We start from the raw sequence: 19,104 nt of genomic DNA on the forward strand, positions 1-19,104 counted from the left end.
TTTAGTGTTAAAAGCGACTGCTTAATATACACGTTGTCTTATAAAAATGACGAGATTGAATTTCCCCACGAAGTCATCTTTATAATTTCGACGTCACCTTTATAATTGTAAAACAAAAAATCTGGAACCGGTCATTTTGTCCGACGGTGATGAATAAAATAGTACAGCTTTTGTTAATTGAAGATATATGGTTCCGTGAATTGATATGTTAAATTGAGCAGCGTTGTCACGAGATATGAACTGTCAAATTAAAAATGGTTATATCCACACGTTACTTGCTAAGTGCTTCTTCTTATCGTATTACGTTTTAATCGCTCAACGTTATACGCTCACGGCTAAAAAATGTTTCCTTCGGAACATCAGATAAAAGCAGCGAATTTTTTCTGTAACACGTCATAGGGGGGAGGGTCGTGGCATTTTACGTGTAATTAATTTTTCTCGGTAATTAGTTTCAGATAAAAATTCTGCCAGTGACGTTCCCATTAGAGACAGAGAGAGAGAGAGAGAGAGAGAGAGAGAGAGAGAGAGAGAGAGAGAGAGAGAGAGAGAGAGCGCGCAAATTGCGAGCAATCTTTATTAATTCCTCTTTACTATACCCACGAGAAAAACCGCTCGCTCCGTCAGATTGATATTCTTCGCGAGACTGTTCGAAAGACGTCAAGAAGCGTCAGAACGGTGCCACACGGGCTCCGATATCATTTTTGAAAAAAAAAAAAAATCGCGAGAGAAGAAAAATTGGAAAAATCGTGAAAATTCCGTATTCTCTTTATTCGACTTTCAGGTCGTAAAGCCGCACGATCACACTTCCACTAAATTACACGTAACACTCGTTAAGATATTCACGGCTCGATGAGATTTGCCAGACTGATACTCGAGGGTATACAGAAATGACCAGCAAAGCCATTAAACCTTATCTCGTACTGACGCAGAGAAAATTACGATGTTGGATTCCTTTTTGATAGGACTGCACACGAGATTAACACCGTGTCCCACTATATTTAAACAAGAAAGTCTCCGTATTTCTTTCGTCTGATTTCAGCCCAAAACGCGAATTTTGCATTTTGGGTGTACACCGATCGCACACAAATATTCGCAAAAATAGGTTAACATTTAAGCGGAAAAATTGAGGGAAAAGTGCTATTTTCCAAGATATCGTTAAACAAATGTTGGAAATCTGTTTCAGCAGGCCTGTTCCTTGCAAAAAGAGAAAGTTTGCCAACCACCCCCTAGCTCTAGTAGTTCCCGAGATCTCCGAATATCGTTCCGACCCCCGAGGGCTGTTTTCACCCCAGAATACGAACGCGTGCGATATTTTTCTGAGAAGTAGATTTTCAATTTATTTTTCCAAAGGATCAAAAAAATCTGGGATACACCGCAGTGTATTACGTTCCGTTTTTGGGCATTTCCATTCCATCGGACTCGCGTAATAGCACTGGTGTTCCCTTCCAGACGAGCACGCACCGCTCGCACGCATTGTTAATCGACAAAAGCACCGTGCTGCATACCGTGCGCGTAATGCACGCCCGAAAAGGACGTTCAGCGTCGTTCTTTGAGAGCGCGGCGCACTCGTGTAACGACCCTTTGGCCGTCGCCGTCAAAGCGCGGCCAACGAGAACGCTGGAAAACGGTATCAAAAAGGGGATGTCAATGATATATACGCCCGGCCCTTTCGCTCCCTTTCCCTTGTCAGAGGAAGCCACGACACACTGTTTTCCGCGAACGGTGTCCCCGAGCACGCGTTTCGAAGTCTTCGGCCATTAAAACGCGAAATTTAGTGACACTTTGCCAAAAAATCAACTGTCTCATATCGACTTATATCCACTGCTTATTGCTTTAGAAATATCTATCAACCTTGAAAATGAAAAAATTAATCAAATTTAATAAGTACCATTACTGTAATAAACGGTTAAAGTTGGAAGATTTGAAGACAGCCTTTCTCATGGAAAAAATCGCTTTTCTTCTTTGAGATGCGCCGACGATCCTTTTTAACCCTTTGCACTCGGCGCTATATTCAGTCTGAAACTAGATTTTTATTCCGTCTTAGAATATTTTCATTTTATTCATACGAAACTGATCCGATTTCCACATGTAATATTTAAATGTTTAGTAATCTATTAAATACAAATTTTGTAATGTAACAAATATTTTGTAAGATTTCTAGTGGTGCTTCAGAGTCACCACTCGAGTGCAAAGGGTTAATATTTTCCTTCCAATTTTTTTTTTTAAATGAAAGGCTTATCTTTAAGCCGTAAATTACCATTTGTCGATTAAAAATGACTATTCATAATGTATTAAACATGTCATGCCAAATGCCATGTAGACAATTTTCAAAATTCTTAAGACTTCGCAAGGAATATCTTCCGTATCATACGAGATAATTGAATTTTACAAAATGGAGTATTTTCAGCATACTTTCTTCCACGAAATCTTGTAAGAATTATTTCCAGTCTCGTCCCGTATCACAAGTTATTATTGTTTAAAGTCACAGGTCCTCGGCCACCTCGATATACTTTGTCCATTAATTCACTATATCTTCTGAGACAGAAGAGATCATGGAATTTTACAAAACGGAATATGTTCGGCACACTTTCTTCTATATAATCGTGCAAGAATTGTTTCCTATCTCGCCCAATATTACGCGTTATTATTGTTTAAAGTCGCACGCGTCCGGGCGGCTATGCGCACAGGACCTCGGTATACTTTGTCCATTGGTTCAGTATATCTTCTGAGACAGAAGAGATCATGGAATTTTACAAAACGGAATATGTTCGGCACACTTTCTTCTATATAATCGTGCAAGAATTATTCCCCATCTCGTCCACTATCACGCGTTATTATTGTTTAAGTCGGGACTCTTCGACGACCGAAAGACACTTTAGGCACTGAACGAGATTTTTCAAAAATTTGGAGGAATAATGTATGTACTAAGCTGAATGTGTGGAAGAGAAAGATGAAGAATAAAGAATGCCGGTCGGATAAGTACTAAGTAATCCCATTGTACTGTACGCGATTGTGCAGCCGGCGAATCGTCGCGGCGAAGAGACGAGCAGCCTGGAAATCTTTCTGCACTCGAGGCAAATTGTACAGCCGGAATGAAATGCGATAACATAGTTGAATCCCTAATTCCCGTTCCCATCGACTGGTCCTCGAGCTCTCGCGAATTAACATAAATATCCGCGGGATAGAGGGAAGAGATTCGCTCTGCAGTAAGGAGGATTTATCGAGTTTCTGGGTGTTCACCTTCGCCATGCTCCCGGGGCGACGATTTTCTAATTTTCTCGTTGCTTCGCCGGAGCGCCGCGATAAATAATCGAATCGCGGGAAAGCACGGTCGAGTAATCGCGTTTTAAAGCGCGTTCCGTTCGCGTCGCGTCGCGTCGCGTCGGAGCCGGCCGTGTAATCTGATTATCGGGGACGTTTCGTCTCACGCGAAACGCTGATTTCACGTTTCGCGAACCTGCAATCGTCCGCCGTCACCTGCCGGACATTTTGCTTTTTATCGTTCCGCGAGCGACCGACGGCTCGTTAGGGATACGACGGACACAACACTGTTCGCGTAGTCGCGTAATTGTTGAAACAGTTCGGTTCGCGGGAAAGCACTTTGCAACCGCAAAGTAAAATTGCGCGGCCGATTCTGTCGGACGGTTCCGAGCAAGAGGATCGAAGGGAGAAGCTCGCCGATCCGCGATCGCCGCTGCACTAACTTTTCAGCAACATAGCGCAACCCCCGCGAGCGTCGACCACGGACTAAACAGGCCTTGACAAATGGATGTCAATTTCAATCGACGCTCGTGTAATTCTTAGCGCGATCTACGGAACGATTCGTGCGCGGCAGAGCGTGTAAGCACCGCCGGCCAGGTTCCGTGTCGATTCTAGATCGAGATCGCGAGATCGTGCGCGGTCGCGTCGAAAAATCGTTCCACCGAAAAAACGGAATTTTTTTGAGTTACGGAGTGCCGGAGTGCGCGAAATGTTCCCAGAGCGCTAACAAGCTTTTTGTGTAAAAATTTTAGACGAACAGGGGAGTTTTATGAGGATTTTTATGCAAAATGATTGCGCTCGTTGCAAAACACAGGAGGCAAATAGAAAATGTTTTCTTCCTTTAATTGGCTTATTAACCCTTTGAACTCGAAGCTATTTTAACCCCAAAACATTTCTTCCGACCTAGAATATTTCCCTTCTATATATATATATTTTTTTCATGTTATACATACGAAAATGGTGCAATTTACTCCTACAATACTGAAATGTTTAGTAATTTATTAAATACAAACAAATTTAATAATTTCAAAAATATTTTGAATAATGATACAGCAATTTTTAGCGGTGCCTTACAGTCACCATTCGAGTGCTAAGGGTTAAACCGAAACTGATAGGTCCTTAAATCTTTCCGATATGGCCGCTGCTTGAAATTCTGCGTACCCATTTTGATCATAAGTGCATAAAATCCGCAGTCCATTCGTGACAGAAGTCGTACGAGCACAATTATTAAATTCAACGTACTTTTCATCGTGTCTGATAAACTCGAGAATAAACGAATTGGACAATTTTGGACAGAAACATTTTTAACACTAAACCTACCGAGTCTTGAAAGTAATTAATACATATTGTCTTATAAAAATGACGATATTGAATTTATTTGGATTTTGTGCGGTTCGCATTACAATACATGCTCTCCTAAATATATTTATTTGCATCTGTACAATTTCAGTAATTGTAAAATAAAAAATCTATAACGGTCATTTTGACCGACGGTGGTAGGTTCAGTGTTAACCGGAGCACGATAAAAATAACATTAGATTGATTAAAAGGATTAAAGAGTAGTATCACGCGCTTCTGGTTTATGAAACTTACTAAAAGGAGAAGTGCATTTTTATATAATTTCCGTTCCCTGCAGTTGACTTATGAAACGTTAACTTTGCCAGAAAAGAATTCAAAGAATTTCAGAGTACCGTTACGCACCTTTGGCTTATTAAAATTCCAGGAAGAAAAACTACATTTTTATATCATTCCCGTCCCCTGCAGTTATGAAATGTTCGCATGAAAACCCGCGCAAGTATGAAGTCTTCGAAACTGCCAAGTCGGCGATCAAAGTCTCTCAAATAAAATTGAATCTCAGAAAGTGATTTAAAGTTCGATTCTGTATCGCAAAACTTGGAAATCCTCGGATCAATTTCGTCGATCCATCGAGTCGAGAATGACGCTCTCAAGTTGACACTTGCTAACCAGAAAAGTTACTGTCATCTCTCTCTCTCTCTCTCTCTCTCTCTCTCTCTCTCTCTCTCTCTCTCTCTCTCTCTCTCTCTCGCAAGCTAGACTCTGCCTCGGAAAAATTTCCTTCAGCCGTAAAAACAGTTTCCCTCGGCGGAACTTTTCGCGCGAATGATTGTGTCATTCGTTTCGCAGGAGCCCTCGATGAAAGTCGTTTCTCGTCGGGCGTTCTCGCGTAATACAATAGTCCGCGGGCAGAAATTAAATCGGGCCGGGAGCGACGCGGGAAACCCGATAAAATTGATAAGCAGTCGTCGATTTCACTCGATTACCAACCCGCGAGAAAAATCGGTTTTTCCCGGTCCCGTTCGCTTTTCTCGGATTTACAGTTCTTCGGTAAAACTGCGCGACCAGTTCTTTTTTTTTATGAGAAAAAGAGCAGAAAAATAAATCCGTGACGCGAGGCATGAAATCAACGGGGAAGTGTTCCCGACGAACGCGACGGTATCGGGGAACTTTGAACGAGCGACAATAAATTGGCTATTCTTGGTGGCGATTTCCGAGTAACATGCAGGTTCGCCGCGGGTTCGGAAATAGATTCTCGGTTTCGAAAACATATCGACACGGAAAACCGGCCGCTGCATCGACTTTCTTGGTCGATCGATCTATTCTCTCAGGATTCCCGAGAAATTCAAGGTGACCTCCACATCAGGATTAAAGAACAGAGAAAAACTAATTATTCTACGCTACTCTTGATACCGTACAACTTTTGTTTCAGCCATTTTTACAAATACAGTGCTTACTCGATATTTGTCCAAAACACGGGTCTAGCCAGTGACATACATCGGACAGAAGATACTATTCTTCTCTAGAGGCCTCGGTTTAGGGCCCCCAGGTGGGGATAGTTCTGGGACTTTTATCTGCTAGGAATTTGGGACATATGTAGAGTAAACACTGTAGCTTACAATTTTAGGTGCTATATTTAGGTGAATAAGCCTGCACGCGCGCCGCCTGATATTTCCGTGCGATGCAAGAAAACACAAGAGGACTGATTTCCTCGTTTGATCGGTAATACGTGGGCGTGACCAGTCGGTTTCACGCACTAGCAACAAGAACACGGTAGCTAACCATAACTAATTATGCATACCTGACGCGATCGCGTCGGTGTACCGGCCCGATACGCATAAATCATGGGAATTCGTTTACCGGGGCATCATTTTCGCAGTACATGGTTCCACGAGTTCGTACTAATTACGTCATGACTATAATTTCATATCCGTAGGCGAGGTCTCGGTTAGGCGAACAGCCGGTCGTCCCGTGTCGCCCAAGTAATCAAGTTTGAGTCGACTCATGTGGGAAAACCGCGTGGAAAGAGAAAACCCTATTTGCGTTCCCGTGAAACTTTTCGATTGCTAATTACCGACCTCGTCGAAACGTTCTGTCGTCCGTAAATCTATCCTCTTTCTCATACAGTAATTTTCACTGTGTCTTCTACAAATTGCACGCGCTTTCACTTTGTCTCGTTATTGAGACGATTCCATGATAGCCGCGGTTAGATTTATACAAATCCTTACGCGTTAATTGCTCTTTATATACTTTCTAACTTACCCAGATGTGAATCTGATAGCTTTAATATAAAATCAGCAATTTTATTTTCGAAAATTTTTGCTTAAAAATTCGGATAAAATTCACAGGCGTGCGTGCCATCGGGTGGAACGTTCGTGAATTTTTTCGAAATTTTTCACGAAGCAGAACGGAAGGAAGAAATATATCTTCTAAGTTACTAACAAGTGAATCTGATATCTTAAATATAAAATGAGTAATTTTATTTTCGAAAATTTTTGCTTAAAAATTCGGATAAAATTCACAGGCGTGCGTGATATCAGGTGGAACGCTCACGAATTTTTTCGAAATTTTTCCCGAAGCAGAACGGAAAAAATATATTTTTTAACTTACTTACTAGTGAATCTGATAGCTTCAATATAAAATCAGCAATTTTATTTCCGAAAATTTTTGCTCAAAAATTCCGGAAAAATTCGTAGGCGTGCGTGCCATCGGGAGGAACGTTCACGAATTTTTTCAAAATTTTTTACGAAGCAGGACGGAAAAAACGGAGGATAATTCATTAAACCGTGCCCATCCCAAAACTACCCTTGCGCGCGGGGTGTGGGCTTCGAACTAGCCGCAGAGGATTCGGGTCACGTCCGACCCACTTCCCCGGCAATGGTTCAATAAAACAAATAATTGAAAACAAAAAAAGTTTTATCCTCGATACGTTCTCTTTTTGCTATTGTTTTCGGCTCGGAGATGAAAGCAATAGTGTTTGCGCGTTATAAAGTGAGATTTGCCGAAGTTATCGCATACAGCGGGAGACATTGTGATAGAAAAATTGTTGCGATTGCCGTCGGGCAGAAATCCGAGTTTTGCGCGCGTTAATACGATATCAACGTGGCTGCAACTGTTTCGCGATGAAACGTGACACAGGGACGAGAAAGGGAGACAGGGGCGGGGCGGGAGGGGGAACGGAGGGCGGGTCGCGTAACTTTAATTCGCGGTGATCGCAGAGATGAATTGTTCGGGGCGCGCGTGTGCTCGCCGGCCATTCAATTACGTTAGAAGGGGCAAGAAAATTGTCGTGTTAACGGTGCAATTTCCCTCCTGAAAGAGACACGTTTTCCAGTGCTTTGATGCGGCGGAGTTTATGCGATGGTTACGACGACACTTTGTACACGCGCATGCGGAGCGAGGGTGCCGAGAGAAGTAATGGACGTCCCACTATACTAAATTGCAGAATTTATTAGTTATTATCAGGAACATGCGCGCACCCGTCACAGTTCGGCCGTGCCGTGCACGGTGCACAAAGCGTAAAACGACGACTCGAGATCGCTTGAATTGCTCGGTAAACGTGCAACCGTGCAAGCACCACGCAACAACAGAAAATTCGCTCCGAGATTGCGGCCACCACTTATCTATCTTTTTCGAAACGGAGAGACATACGGGAAGAATTATTTTTAACACGTTCACGGACAGTAAAAATTTCAGTGGGCCGCAAACATAGACAGGCAATTTTTCTTGAAACTAGCTGTACTATCCGAAATCTGATTGGAAATAAACAATAATAATAAGTTAACTGTCATTGGTAATGACAAATGAAATGTATATTAATTACAAAAACAAATTTCAATTTGAGATGTATATTAATTACAAAAACAAATTTCAATTTGAGATGTATATTAATTACAAAAACAAATTTCAATTTGAGATGTATATTAATTACAAAAACAAATTTCAATTTGAGATGTATATTAATTACAAAAACTGAAGGTTGTATAAAATGAAATGAATAAAAGTTGGCCTTAAAATTTGAATGCTATAGCATTCATGTCATTTTGCATCACTATGAAGATGAATGCTATAGCATTCACGTCCGCGAACGTGTTAATTTATCCATGGGAACTTATTCAACAAATTGATTTCGTGGAAATATATTATTAAGAAAAATGGCTGAAAATTTGGACACAGCTACAAAGCTACAAAACAACTTACTACTTATTTTTACGGATTTTAATAAATCTTTAAGAGAATGCGGAAAAATCGATTTTTCCTCGGTTTCGGACCGGAAGACCCCCCGAAGAGATTAATTCCACGAAGCAAGGAGTGTAATTTCGTCGGATCCGATTTTGTACACGTCGAAGAGGCTCTCTCCAGAAAGCGTTGAAAAGAGTCCTGGGATCTGAAAGGCTCTCCAGCCGGGAGCGTTGTATCGTATTTAATATTCCCGCCATCTCGATTCCCCCGACACCTTTTCACCCGTGACTTTGCGGCTGACAGTGGCTTTCAATTTTCGTTCCGTCCCGGCGAGCGTGAACGATCAAAAATGCAGAACCGCCCGAAAAATCGTTGATACGCGTCAGGGATCGTTGACCAATTTATGCAACCGCCCGCGAGAGACAATTGAATAAACATTAAATACATATCCCACTGAATTTTAATGCCGCGATTCCGCGTTCGCCGCGGCTCCGGGGGGGGGGGGGGGGCGGAGAGATATTATATTCGCGATAAAAGAACGGAGACAATGGCCAGCACATTTATTATCTGGTCGTCGACGCTCCGCGCCGCGCCGAAATTTATTTCCAAGAAACGCATAACTCCGGCGGCGCCCGCGCTAAAAGCGCGATTTCGCTGCGGAACGCTTGGAACATGTTTCGCGTAGGATCGAGGTTAGCTCGCGAGAGGACACTCTGGTCCAAAAGCTTTCGAATTGCATTTTTAAAAGTGTTTTTAACAAACTCGATATTTCTTCCGAGCCCGGAAAGTTTTGAACATTCAAATATAAATAGAAGCATGCCCGAAAGTCCAATATCGAAATGCTTTGTAATTTTATGGCAAAAATAATCTCAAATATTTCCGGACATGTGCGTTCGTTTAATGGAAAAATCAAAGAGAACAGCGCAGAATTTGTTGATGATATCATAAATGATTGCAAAAGTTCTCGTCAAATAAATTTTACGGTGAAATCCATCTACTAATTAAATTCTGAGCTTGTAAATAGAAGTGAGGTGACCAATGCTGCAGGTGTAATCGCGCAATTTCGACTTCGCGTGTAAAGTTAATCCGGCGCTGATTGTGAACGTTATTTCCACCGTGACGCATGATTATTCTATCGTAGCCGAGGTAATCTGGGATCTATAGCTCGCGAGCAAGTGTCGCGACGACGGATCGATAACGCGTGTCGATCGATCTACGGTAATTAAATCACCCGCCGCGTTCCCCATAAACATCTATGTACGTACTCTCTCTCTCTCTCTCTCTCTCTCTCTCTCTCTCTCCCCCTCTCTCTCTCTCTCTCTCTACGCGAAACTGCTTTAACCTATATCGCAAACCTCATTATTTCTGCTCAACTTTGACCAACTTTCATGTCCGTCAATATTTAGCTATACAATTTCCAGCGGGCCCGACGCGGACACGATTCTTTGCCCGCTGTTATGCGAATGTCGACTACCTGCCGACCGATACACTTAAATTTGCAAATTCTTGAGTTACAGTTCCCGAGCGTCAACATTAACCGTTCGATGAAAAGAAATTTTCAGTAATGCCCGCCTCTCATCTTTCCAAATTCGGTACAGTGAATTCTCGATACATGTCAACAACACCGGTCTTGTATCGTGCAGGAGACACACCCAACGCATGTTTACCGAGGCCTTTCGAGCTTCGTGGCACCTCACAGGGTAGTGGGGACAATTCCGCGACATTTATCATCCAGACCTTGGCGACGAATACAGAACGTCTCACCTAAATCGAGCATCTAAAATATCTCGCTTGTTTTTTATGATAGAAGAAAATTTCAGAGGAACAATTTAGTTGGTTCAGAGAGGCAAATATTATGATAGGCAAGAAAATTTGTTCAAGGTTATATTTTTTGAGATTTCAAGGTCATCAAAGTTTTTTTTTAATGGAATGATATATTTTTATTATCGCTATTTGACAGCCAAAGTCAAGGCGAATCCAACGACCTGTAATATTATGACCTTCGCGTGACCTGATATTCTTTTCTATCATAGAAAACAAGCGAGATATTATAGATGCTCGAGTTAGGTGAAACACCCTGTATAGAGAAATCACTGTGTCAGTGAAGCGTTCCGATTAAAATTGCAAAAGTAGAGAGTTCAAGCTTCAAAACGAATATAAATTTATTGTCGTACTGTATTCACTGAATTATCGCAGTCGAAACGTTTCTCGAGAGTCGGATATCTAGCGTGGAAACACATTTCGGATGTGTATGTTTCATCGACTCGCTCGAGGATTCCACTTATGATAAATACCGTCGTCGGCAATGAATCACGCGATATCTAGTATCGTGGAGAGCTATCGATTTCCCAACGACTCCGGGATATCCAGTTTTTTGGTACGCCGACTATCTGGCAAATAGCTTTCCCCGGACAAAAAATTCCAATCATTGTGCAAACAGAACGAAATCCGACGGCGCGCAAATAGATCCCGATCGGTAGAAAGACGCGCGTGCAAAACGCTGTGGCGCGTATTTTTATTCTAAATCCCGGATATTTTATTGACGATTCCATAGCGGATATCGTGTGTAGAACATTTTTGCGGAGTTCCACGAAACTACTATTCTACTATTGGATTCAACGACGGAAATCAAATAGGAGACAATTTACTTGCGAAGCCAATGCCATTAGCATACTCCTGCTCAGGATTTCAGACTTCACGTTTCATTCATTTGATTTTTTCTATTTAAGAGTACATTTTTAAAATCAATTCTTTTCTACTTTCCTTTTGGCTTCGCGGTGTTAATTGATTTCGCCTACACGTCGATTTTGACTCCCGAGTCAAAAAACAGACAGTTTCGAAAAATTGCATAATTAATAACGCCAGATAACACACGGTCTTGATCTCCTATTAGGTTGGCAAGAAAGTAATTTCGGTATTTTTAGGTGAAATAAAATCCAATTTTTTTATCAAAGCAATGAACTTTAATCAATAAAATATTTTCCATCTTGTTCTATGATCTTTTGCCATCTTTCTGGTAGCTTCATAATTCCGCGCTCATAAAACTTCTGCTCCTTTTCGGTGAAAAACTGATCCAAGTGCGATTTCAGACCGTCATCATTAGTGAAAGTTTTACCATTCAAAGAGTTTTGTAAATTTCGGAATAAATGATAATCCGATGGTGCAATGTCGGGGCTATATGGTGGATGTGACATCACTTCCCAACCAAGCTCCAATAACTTTTCAGGTGTTACCAAAGATGTGTGTGGCCTGGCGTTATCATGGTGGAACACGATTCCTTCGCGATTTGCCAATTCTGGCCGTTTTTCTTTGATTGCTATGTCCAGTTTTGTTAGTTGTCGACAATAAACATCTGAATTAATGGTTCGGTTCCTTGGGAGAAGCTCAAAATACATAATACCTTTGTAATCCCACCAAACTGACAACATGATCTTCTTTTGGTGCAATTCAGCTTTCGGCGTGGTTTGGGCTGGTTCCTCACGCTTCGACCATGATCGTTTTCGAGTTGTGTTATTGCAAACAACCCAATTCTCATCACCAGTGATGATTCGCTTCAGAAAAGAGTCGCTTTCATTTCGTTTGAGGTGCATATCGCATACGTTGATGCGTCGCGTTAAGTGAATTTCTTTCAATTCGCGTGGCACCCAAATATCGAGCTTCTTAACGATTCCGAGACTTTTTAAACGATATTCTATAGTTGTATGCGAGACATTTAACATGTCTGCAATCTCTCGGACAGTTATACGACGATCCGATTGAATAATGGCTTTCATTTGGTCATCGTCAACTTCAGATGGTCGACCGGAACGTTGGTCGTCTTTAAGCGAGAAATTTCTAGAACGGAATTTTTTAAACCAATTCTGGCACGTGCGTTCCGTTAAGCAATCCACACCATGAACTTCACATATATCTATGTGAGCCTCGGCAGCTTTTTTACCTCTACGGAAATAAAAAAGCAATACGCGCCTATAATGTTCGTTTTTGCACTCCATGTTCAAATCGACACAGAACGAACAATTTTAATCAAAATTACGTGTAATTTGCTTCAATAGTAACCTAAAAGATGCAGTTATGAAATGTCAGAAAGAAAACAAATGCAACGTTAGCAGAAGTCAATCAAACAAAACATAAAGCCATCTATTAGTGAAAACCGAAATTACTTTCTTTGCCAACCTAATAGATTTGTTCCAGCCGAGGCACCCGTAATCTTCCTCGAATATTGGATAACCTGAGGTTCGCCCGGGGGCTAATTTCCGCGGTCCACTCCAAATGGTTTATCGTGACATCAATTACGCGTTATAAGCTCCCCGGTGTTGAAGTCCACGCGGTGTCGGGCTTCCCGGATAGATCTCTCGCATCCATAATGTAAGAGCGATCCCATGGGTCTTATAGAGACGATCCAATGATTCCCTCGCGTAGTCAATTCCACGATGGATACCCCCCAAAAGCTGCGGCAATATCCGCTGATATACAGGGTGTCCCGAAAATGTTGTGCACTTCATTGAAAGAGAATCCTGCCGACAATTGTTCGGGGGTAGGGGCGCGAGGGGAAGGGGGGATCGCCGGGAATCAGTTTGTATGGCTGGAAATATTCATAAGCAAACATTGCTTTAATATCCGCCGTGAATAATGCTCGCGTAGCGGCGGTTCAACGATCCTCGTTTTAATAACCGTGCAATTGAATCATTTACCAGGAACGTGACAGGCACAAAAAGGAAACGACGCGATAGAATCGCCTCGCGTGCAAATGAATTATTAATACTGTTAATTACAGCCCCCCCCCCCCCTGGTATGTGCGCATATTTTGTCCGTTTCCGTGGATAAAGCGTTTCCGATCCGCCCCGTGTGAGAAGACCTCGTCACGGAGTATAGCGTTCGCGTTTCCACGTTATACGTCCGAGAAGGAGCCGACTTTTTGATTCCAGTTTCTATGAATCGGTCCACGGGTGTTGACACTCGCGTCAACGTTCCCGGGGCGCAGCGATCGCAATCAGTAAAATTGGTAAGCAATTAACGGAACACGGCGGCCGAGTCAATCGGTCGTGTGCTCGAGCGTTTAATCCGATTCCCGTGAAATCGAACCCCCCTCCTGTGAGACAATTCCGCCGGAATTTCGACCGAAGGAGCCGTCCTGGTTTCCGAGACGAGATCGTTGGGACACCCTTGCATCGAGCGCATGAGAATGCGAGCGCTGGTTGCGTGCATTGTAGCCGTCGCCGCCGCCGCCGCCGCCGCGATGCAGGTCACAGTTTACAAGTTCCACGGCCTACAACAACTCGAAGCTGAAAAGTCCGACAGACAATCGAGCGTTTTCCCTGGCAGCGGATGCGCAAGGACAAAAAGTTGGCCCCGTTAGAAATTTGTTCGCAGGGCCCCGATAACCCAGAAACGGATCGACGCGTCCCGGCACTAGGTGCAAGGTTGCAGGCTATCGCCGCGATCGATCCGATGGCGAACACCGTTCGAAGCGCGTGTAATACACAGCTGAAACTGTTGCAGGGATTCCCGTGGATTATTCCATTAGGTCGTGTGCGTACGTTCCGACGAATAACAACGGCCGTGGAAACGAAAGTCGCTGCGATTCCATCGATCACTCCGGAACGAACGGACGAGTTTCAAAATGATAACGGGAGAATGAAAGATTTGCACTCCGTGCCATCGATTCTGGTAATGTCCCCTTGGAGGGGATACATCGGAGTCCCAAAGGATTAAACAGTAATTTATTTTCATATCAATTTATAACGCAAATCCTCTTTCCAGCAACGCGGAGTTAGCAGCCATTCTACAGAATTGAAGTAAGCAAGTTGAATCGTCTTCGTTGGATCAACACAGAATCTTCTGTTCTCGGTGTTAGATCGTTGCCGGATTTCGATCGTGGCCCGACAAAAAATCGTTCGGTACGATCGACGGCACACCCCCCACCCCCCCTCCATCAGCGTGACGGTGCACGACACGTGATTTCCTCGTGACGCACTCCGGAGCTACGTACATACACGACGCTTGTTATATTCATAGCGGGAATACTTCCAGGAATCTTAACGGCGGATTTGAACGTTGAACACGCCGCGGCTGGAATACCGACTCGTTACATGGGGTTATTTTCGGTCGACCATTAAAATTTTCACCCGGGGAACACACGCTCACGCTCACGCTCGTGCTCGTGCTCGTGCTCGTGCTCGTTGCTCGAGCGCCGCTCGTTCCTAGCGGACGCGCGGACATGAATTTTTCAGGGCGTCGTCGACGCATCCTCGCATGTGTCGTCATCAAAGGACATCGCTCGTTGCGATCGCCGGTCGTTTCTGTCACTTCCGCGTTTCTCTCCGTCGCCGTCGCGAATCGAGGACGAACAAGCTCGAACTCGATCGACCCGACCAACCAGTTTTCGTGCGATATTCAATCTTTCCCGAGTCGAACGCGGAGCACGGGGGACCAACAATGCTCACGCAACAATAGACTCCCGGGGACCGATTGGCCAAACTGTTTTTCCACCGTATTCCAAATATTTCCAAATTATTAGAGAGAGAACGTCTGAAATATTTTTTTTCTTTTTTACTGAAGCTCTTTAGACACTTAAATGGGTCCATTTCGCTTGACAATGTGGTATTACAATTTAACAGGTTGGTATTGTAAGAATGTTTATATCACCGTTTGTATTACTCATATGTTTACCTGTTATTGATTTATACTGTTATATATAATTTTGTTGATTTATGCGTTGCGTTAGCATTTTGTTAAATTGATGTTACCATGAGTTTTAGTTAAATAAACAGTTGCCTCTGAGCGAGCAAAGGACATTGACGCGTCAAGCCTCCTTACAGTATTACAATATTACAAGATGTGATTATGATCGAAATATTAATAATATTATGATTTATTATTAAATAGTTTTGATGCATCCACCATATAGTCCAGACCTGGTAGAAAGCGATTACCATGTTTTTTTTTGCATTACAAAACTTCCTTAGTGATGAGAAATTGGCATCAAGAGAAGATTGTGAAAATCGATCACTAGAGTTTTTCGACAATAGGGACCAAGACTTCTATGAGAGAGGCTTTACGAAGCTACCTTTAAAATGGCAACAAATTATAGAACAAAACGGTGCATATTTGACCCAAATCGGACAATCCGAAACATGTTAAATAAAGTCTTGAAGTTCACGTAAAAGTAATGGATTTCTTTTTCCCCAACCTAATAGATAATTTACGATCTCTGAAGTACAACTGAATATAACTGCAAGCCTTAATATTAGGTTCCGCTATGCACATGTCAATGTTTAGGGGTAATCGGTAGCCCATTTTACCTAAAGATTCTACAAAAGTTTGTCTGAAATATTAGGGGGACCCATAAGTAATTATTTGCAAACAATTTGTTCTGCCTCTGTGTTCAAAGTATTCTAGATATTCTTATTTATTCGAATATACGTTGCATTGTACCAATTGTAAGGTGGAAGTCGCAATTGCATGAACTGGGTTTGTGGAAACTGCAGCAAAGGATAAAGAAAAAACAATATGAATGTGTGAGATGTCTTGACGATGATTGAATAAAAATTTGAATTTTTATTTTTATGTTATTCTATTACTAATAATAATTCCGCTTTTGCCCCATAATATAAGGAAATAAGATTCAATAATTTTCCGCCGTAGCAGCACTGTTTTTAATTTATTAAGAAAATCGTAAGTTTCAGAAGATATTTTTAATGTAGTTGCATTTAAAATTAATGCAACTTAAAGAATAAACCACGCGCTAAATAAAAACACTAAGATTATTCGGTTTCAGTGGAATAGATAGAAAATACATCAGTTTAAAGTCAACTTTACAATCTCTGAGTCGGTTTTACCCCACTCCACCTTACAAAGTTTGTTCTCGATTTCAAAATAATTGATTAGTTATGGGTCCCCCTGATATATAAAAGAATAATTGAATCGGATCTCGCGGAGTTTTCGCGCGAACTCGGTGCGCTTTATTTACGAGCATATTGCTTCTGCGGAAACCTCGGATACAGTGTCTCGACGCGGCGCGACACGGCGCGACAGCCGGATACTCGTGGGAACGATTTTTACAGGGACACCGGGGCACCAAGGTACTCGCGATTCGTTGCGAACAAATTTCTGTGCCACGATCACGAGCAATCCGGACGTGCGCGCCGCCGGTACGGCACTTATGTTCGTCAGTCATCGAATACCTAGTGATTCAAGGCCGGCCGGTTCGCACAGCCAGAGGTCCTTGATCGGTTTTGCAACGATCAAACCGTATCCGCGAAAGCGGATTTCTGCTTTCCGCCGGATACGCTTTCCCGTTTGTCCGGAAATAATCGAAAAATATTGACGCGGCGACTATAAGCGCCCAGCTATACCGCCACATGATTACGTCTATTAGGCGTTTAAGCACCGCGGGGACGCATTGTGTCCGTTACCGAGGCGCGGATTGCGGAACCCGGCGGCGTTCAAATTGCCTGTGTGTGTGTGTGTGTGTGTTTACGCGAACCGGCAATTTCGGGTATCAATTTAGAATCGCGAAAATTAACTGCGAATCTCCTGTAATAGAGCCCTTCCTCTGATCACCGTGTAAGTGCTGTGCTTGATTACAATCTTTATTTTACCGACTTTTGCGGGAGCCATGAACGCGTGAACCGACAATAACGATAACGAAACGGGGAAGCTCAAAGTTCTTAAGTGACATAATTCCCTGTAATTGCCATAGCACGCGTAGTACTGTACTTTGTTGCAATCTTTGTTTCGGTAACTGTTTTTCTAGTATTTAGTAAATATTTTAGTAGATATTTATTATTTAGCAAATATTTTAGTATTCGAGGAGCTCAAAGAGTTTATAATAGAGGCTTCCAAATTCTTTCAACCCTTAGCGCTCGAATGGTGACTGTAAGGCGCCACTGAAAATTGCTGTGTCATTATTCAACATATTTTTTACATTATTAACCCTTTGGACTCGAGTGGTGACTCTGAAGCACCGCTAAAAATTGTTGTGGCATTATCTCAAAGAAATTACAAAAAGTATTACAAAATATTTGTTACATTACAAAATTTGTATTTAAAGATTACTAAACATTGAAACATCATATGTGGAAATCGAATCAGTTTCGTATAAATAAAATGAAGATATTCTAAGACGGAAGAAAAATTTAGTTTCAGAATTAAAAGAGCGCCGAGTGCAAAGGGTTAAATTTGTTTGTATTTAATAAATTACTAAACACTTCGGTATTGTACGAGTGAGTTGCAACATTTTCGTATGTATAACATGAAAAAAAATATATAGGGCAATTTTTGCAGGTCGGAAGAAATGTTTCGTTTTGGAGTTAAAATAGTTTCGAGTGCAAAGGGTTAATTTAAATGGTGCTTCGAATTAGACCCAGTCGCTGAATTAAACCGTGTCCTGAAATAGTGTGCGGAAACAAATTTCTCTGTTGCGATCGCGAGAATAAATTAAAATAAATTTTGATGTGTGTCAATTTTTTTCCTCTCATTTTCGTCCCGGAGGGTACGGACAACCTTGAACAGGTGATTCGAATTTTGTGAAATGTTTATGGTCGCAGGTGGGCGATAGTGGACGCGTCAGAACGTGACGCAACGACGACGGCGAAATTCAATCGGTACGCGGATCTCGGGGGATTGACGGTCTACGGGGTTGCACCACTTAAAATAATGATATTTCCAGCCGTTGAAACAAATTTCCGCCAATAACGCTGCCCGGGCGGAGGCTCGAGTTCCGTGCAAACACTGCATCGTTCTTCCCCGCGCAGGAAACAGAAATTAGGTTAATTAATTCGATCTGGCGATTTGGTTCGCGCGGGACAAACACGGCTCGTTCCGCGATCCGCAGCAGCAACCTATGGCTACACACCGTGCGCAAAAAAATCGCATGGTTTCCCCTGTCGACGATTTTTCTTCCGCGGCATACAGTCGGGGAGGAAAAGATTTGAAGACCAAAGGTTAATTTTTACTCGATACATTTTATTTTCGAATTCTAGACCGTAAACTTGCCAGAACCAAAATGGCCAGAACTCTTTGTTCGAGCCAGAATTGTCTGGATATTTTTTCAAATTCGCCGTGCTTAGCAATTCTAACGATAGAAAAGTTCTCTTGAGAGAATTTTCGATCGTTCGCGTGATGTTTATCCACGACCCATTCTACGCGGCGAGCAAACTGAAGTATTTATGTATGTTAAATACAGGAGATTTCTCACGACATGTAATATTCACATTTCCTGTGCATATTCGCACCTGCGAGGGGAAAAACATGACGCGGTGCGTCCTACAATATTTTCCTCGTCGAGTGTTCACGTGATTTCTTAGAAACTCCGTACAAATATTTACATCTATACGTTGTAATTGATTCATAGTAAAATGGCGC

General features: G+C 42.3%; 2 protein-coding genes across 5 annotated transcripts in view; one reads left to right on the forward strand and one right to left on the reverse strand.

Moving 5' to 3' along the window:
* Hnrnp-k (Heterogeneous nuclear ribonucleoprotein K) overlaps positions 1 to 19,104 on the forward strand; it is a 346,733-nt gene that overhangs the window by 293,850 nt on the left and 33,779 nt on the right. The window lies entirely within an intron of this gene.
* Positions 1 to 19,104, reverse strand: part of Krz (beta-arrestin protein kurtz) — a 64,019-nt gene that overhangs the window by 23,128 nt on the left and 21,787 nt on the right. For 3 of the 4 annotated variants that reach the window (XM_076788667.1, XM_076788664.1, XM_076788665.1), the window contains exon 1: positions 3,241 to 3,688. The exons of the other annotated variant lie outside the window; for it this stretch is intronic. In XM_076788667.1, the coding sequence (XP_076644782.1) occupies positions 3,241 to 3,249 (9 nt within the window). In that variant the 5' untranslated portion in view covers positions 3,250 to 3,688. Of the gene's footprint in view, positions 1 to 3,240; positions 3,689 to 19,104 lie in introns of those variants that run through there. 4 annotated transcript variants of the gene reach the window in all.

This window comes from Halictus rubicundus, chromosome 5, assembly GCF_050948215.1.
Source record: "Halictus rubicundus isolate RS-2024b chromosome 5, iyHalRubi1_principal, whole genome shotgun sequence".
Classification (NCBI taxonomy): Eukaryota; Metazoa; Arthropoda; class Insecta; order Hymenoptera; family Halictidae; genus Halictus; species Halictus rubicundus.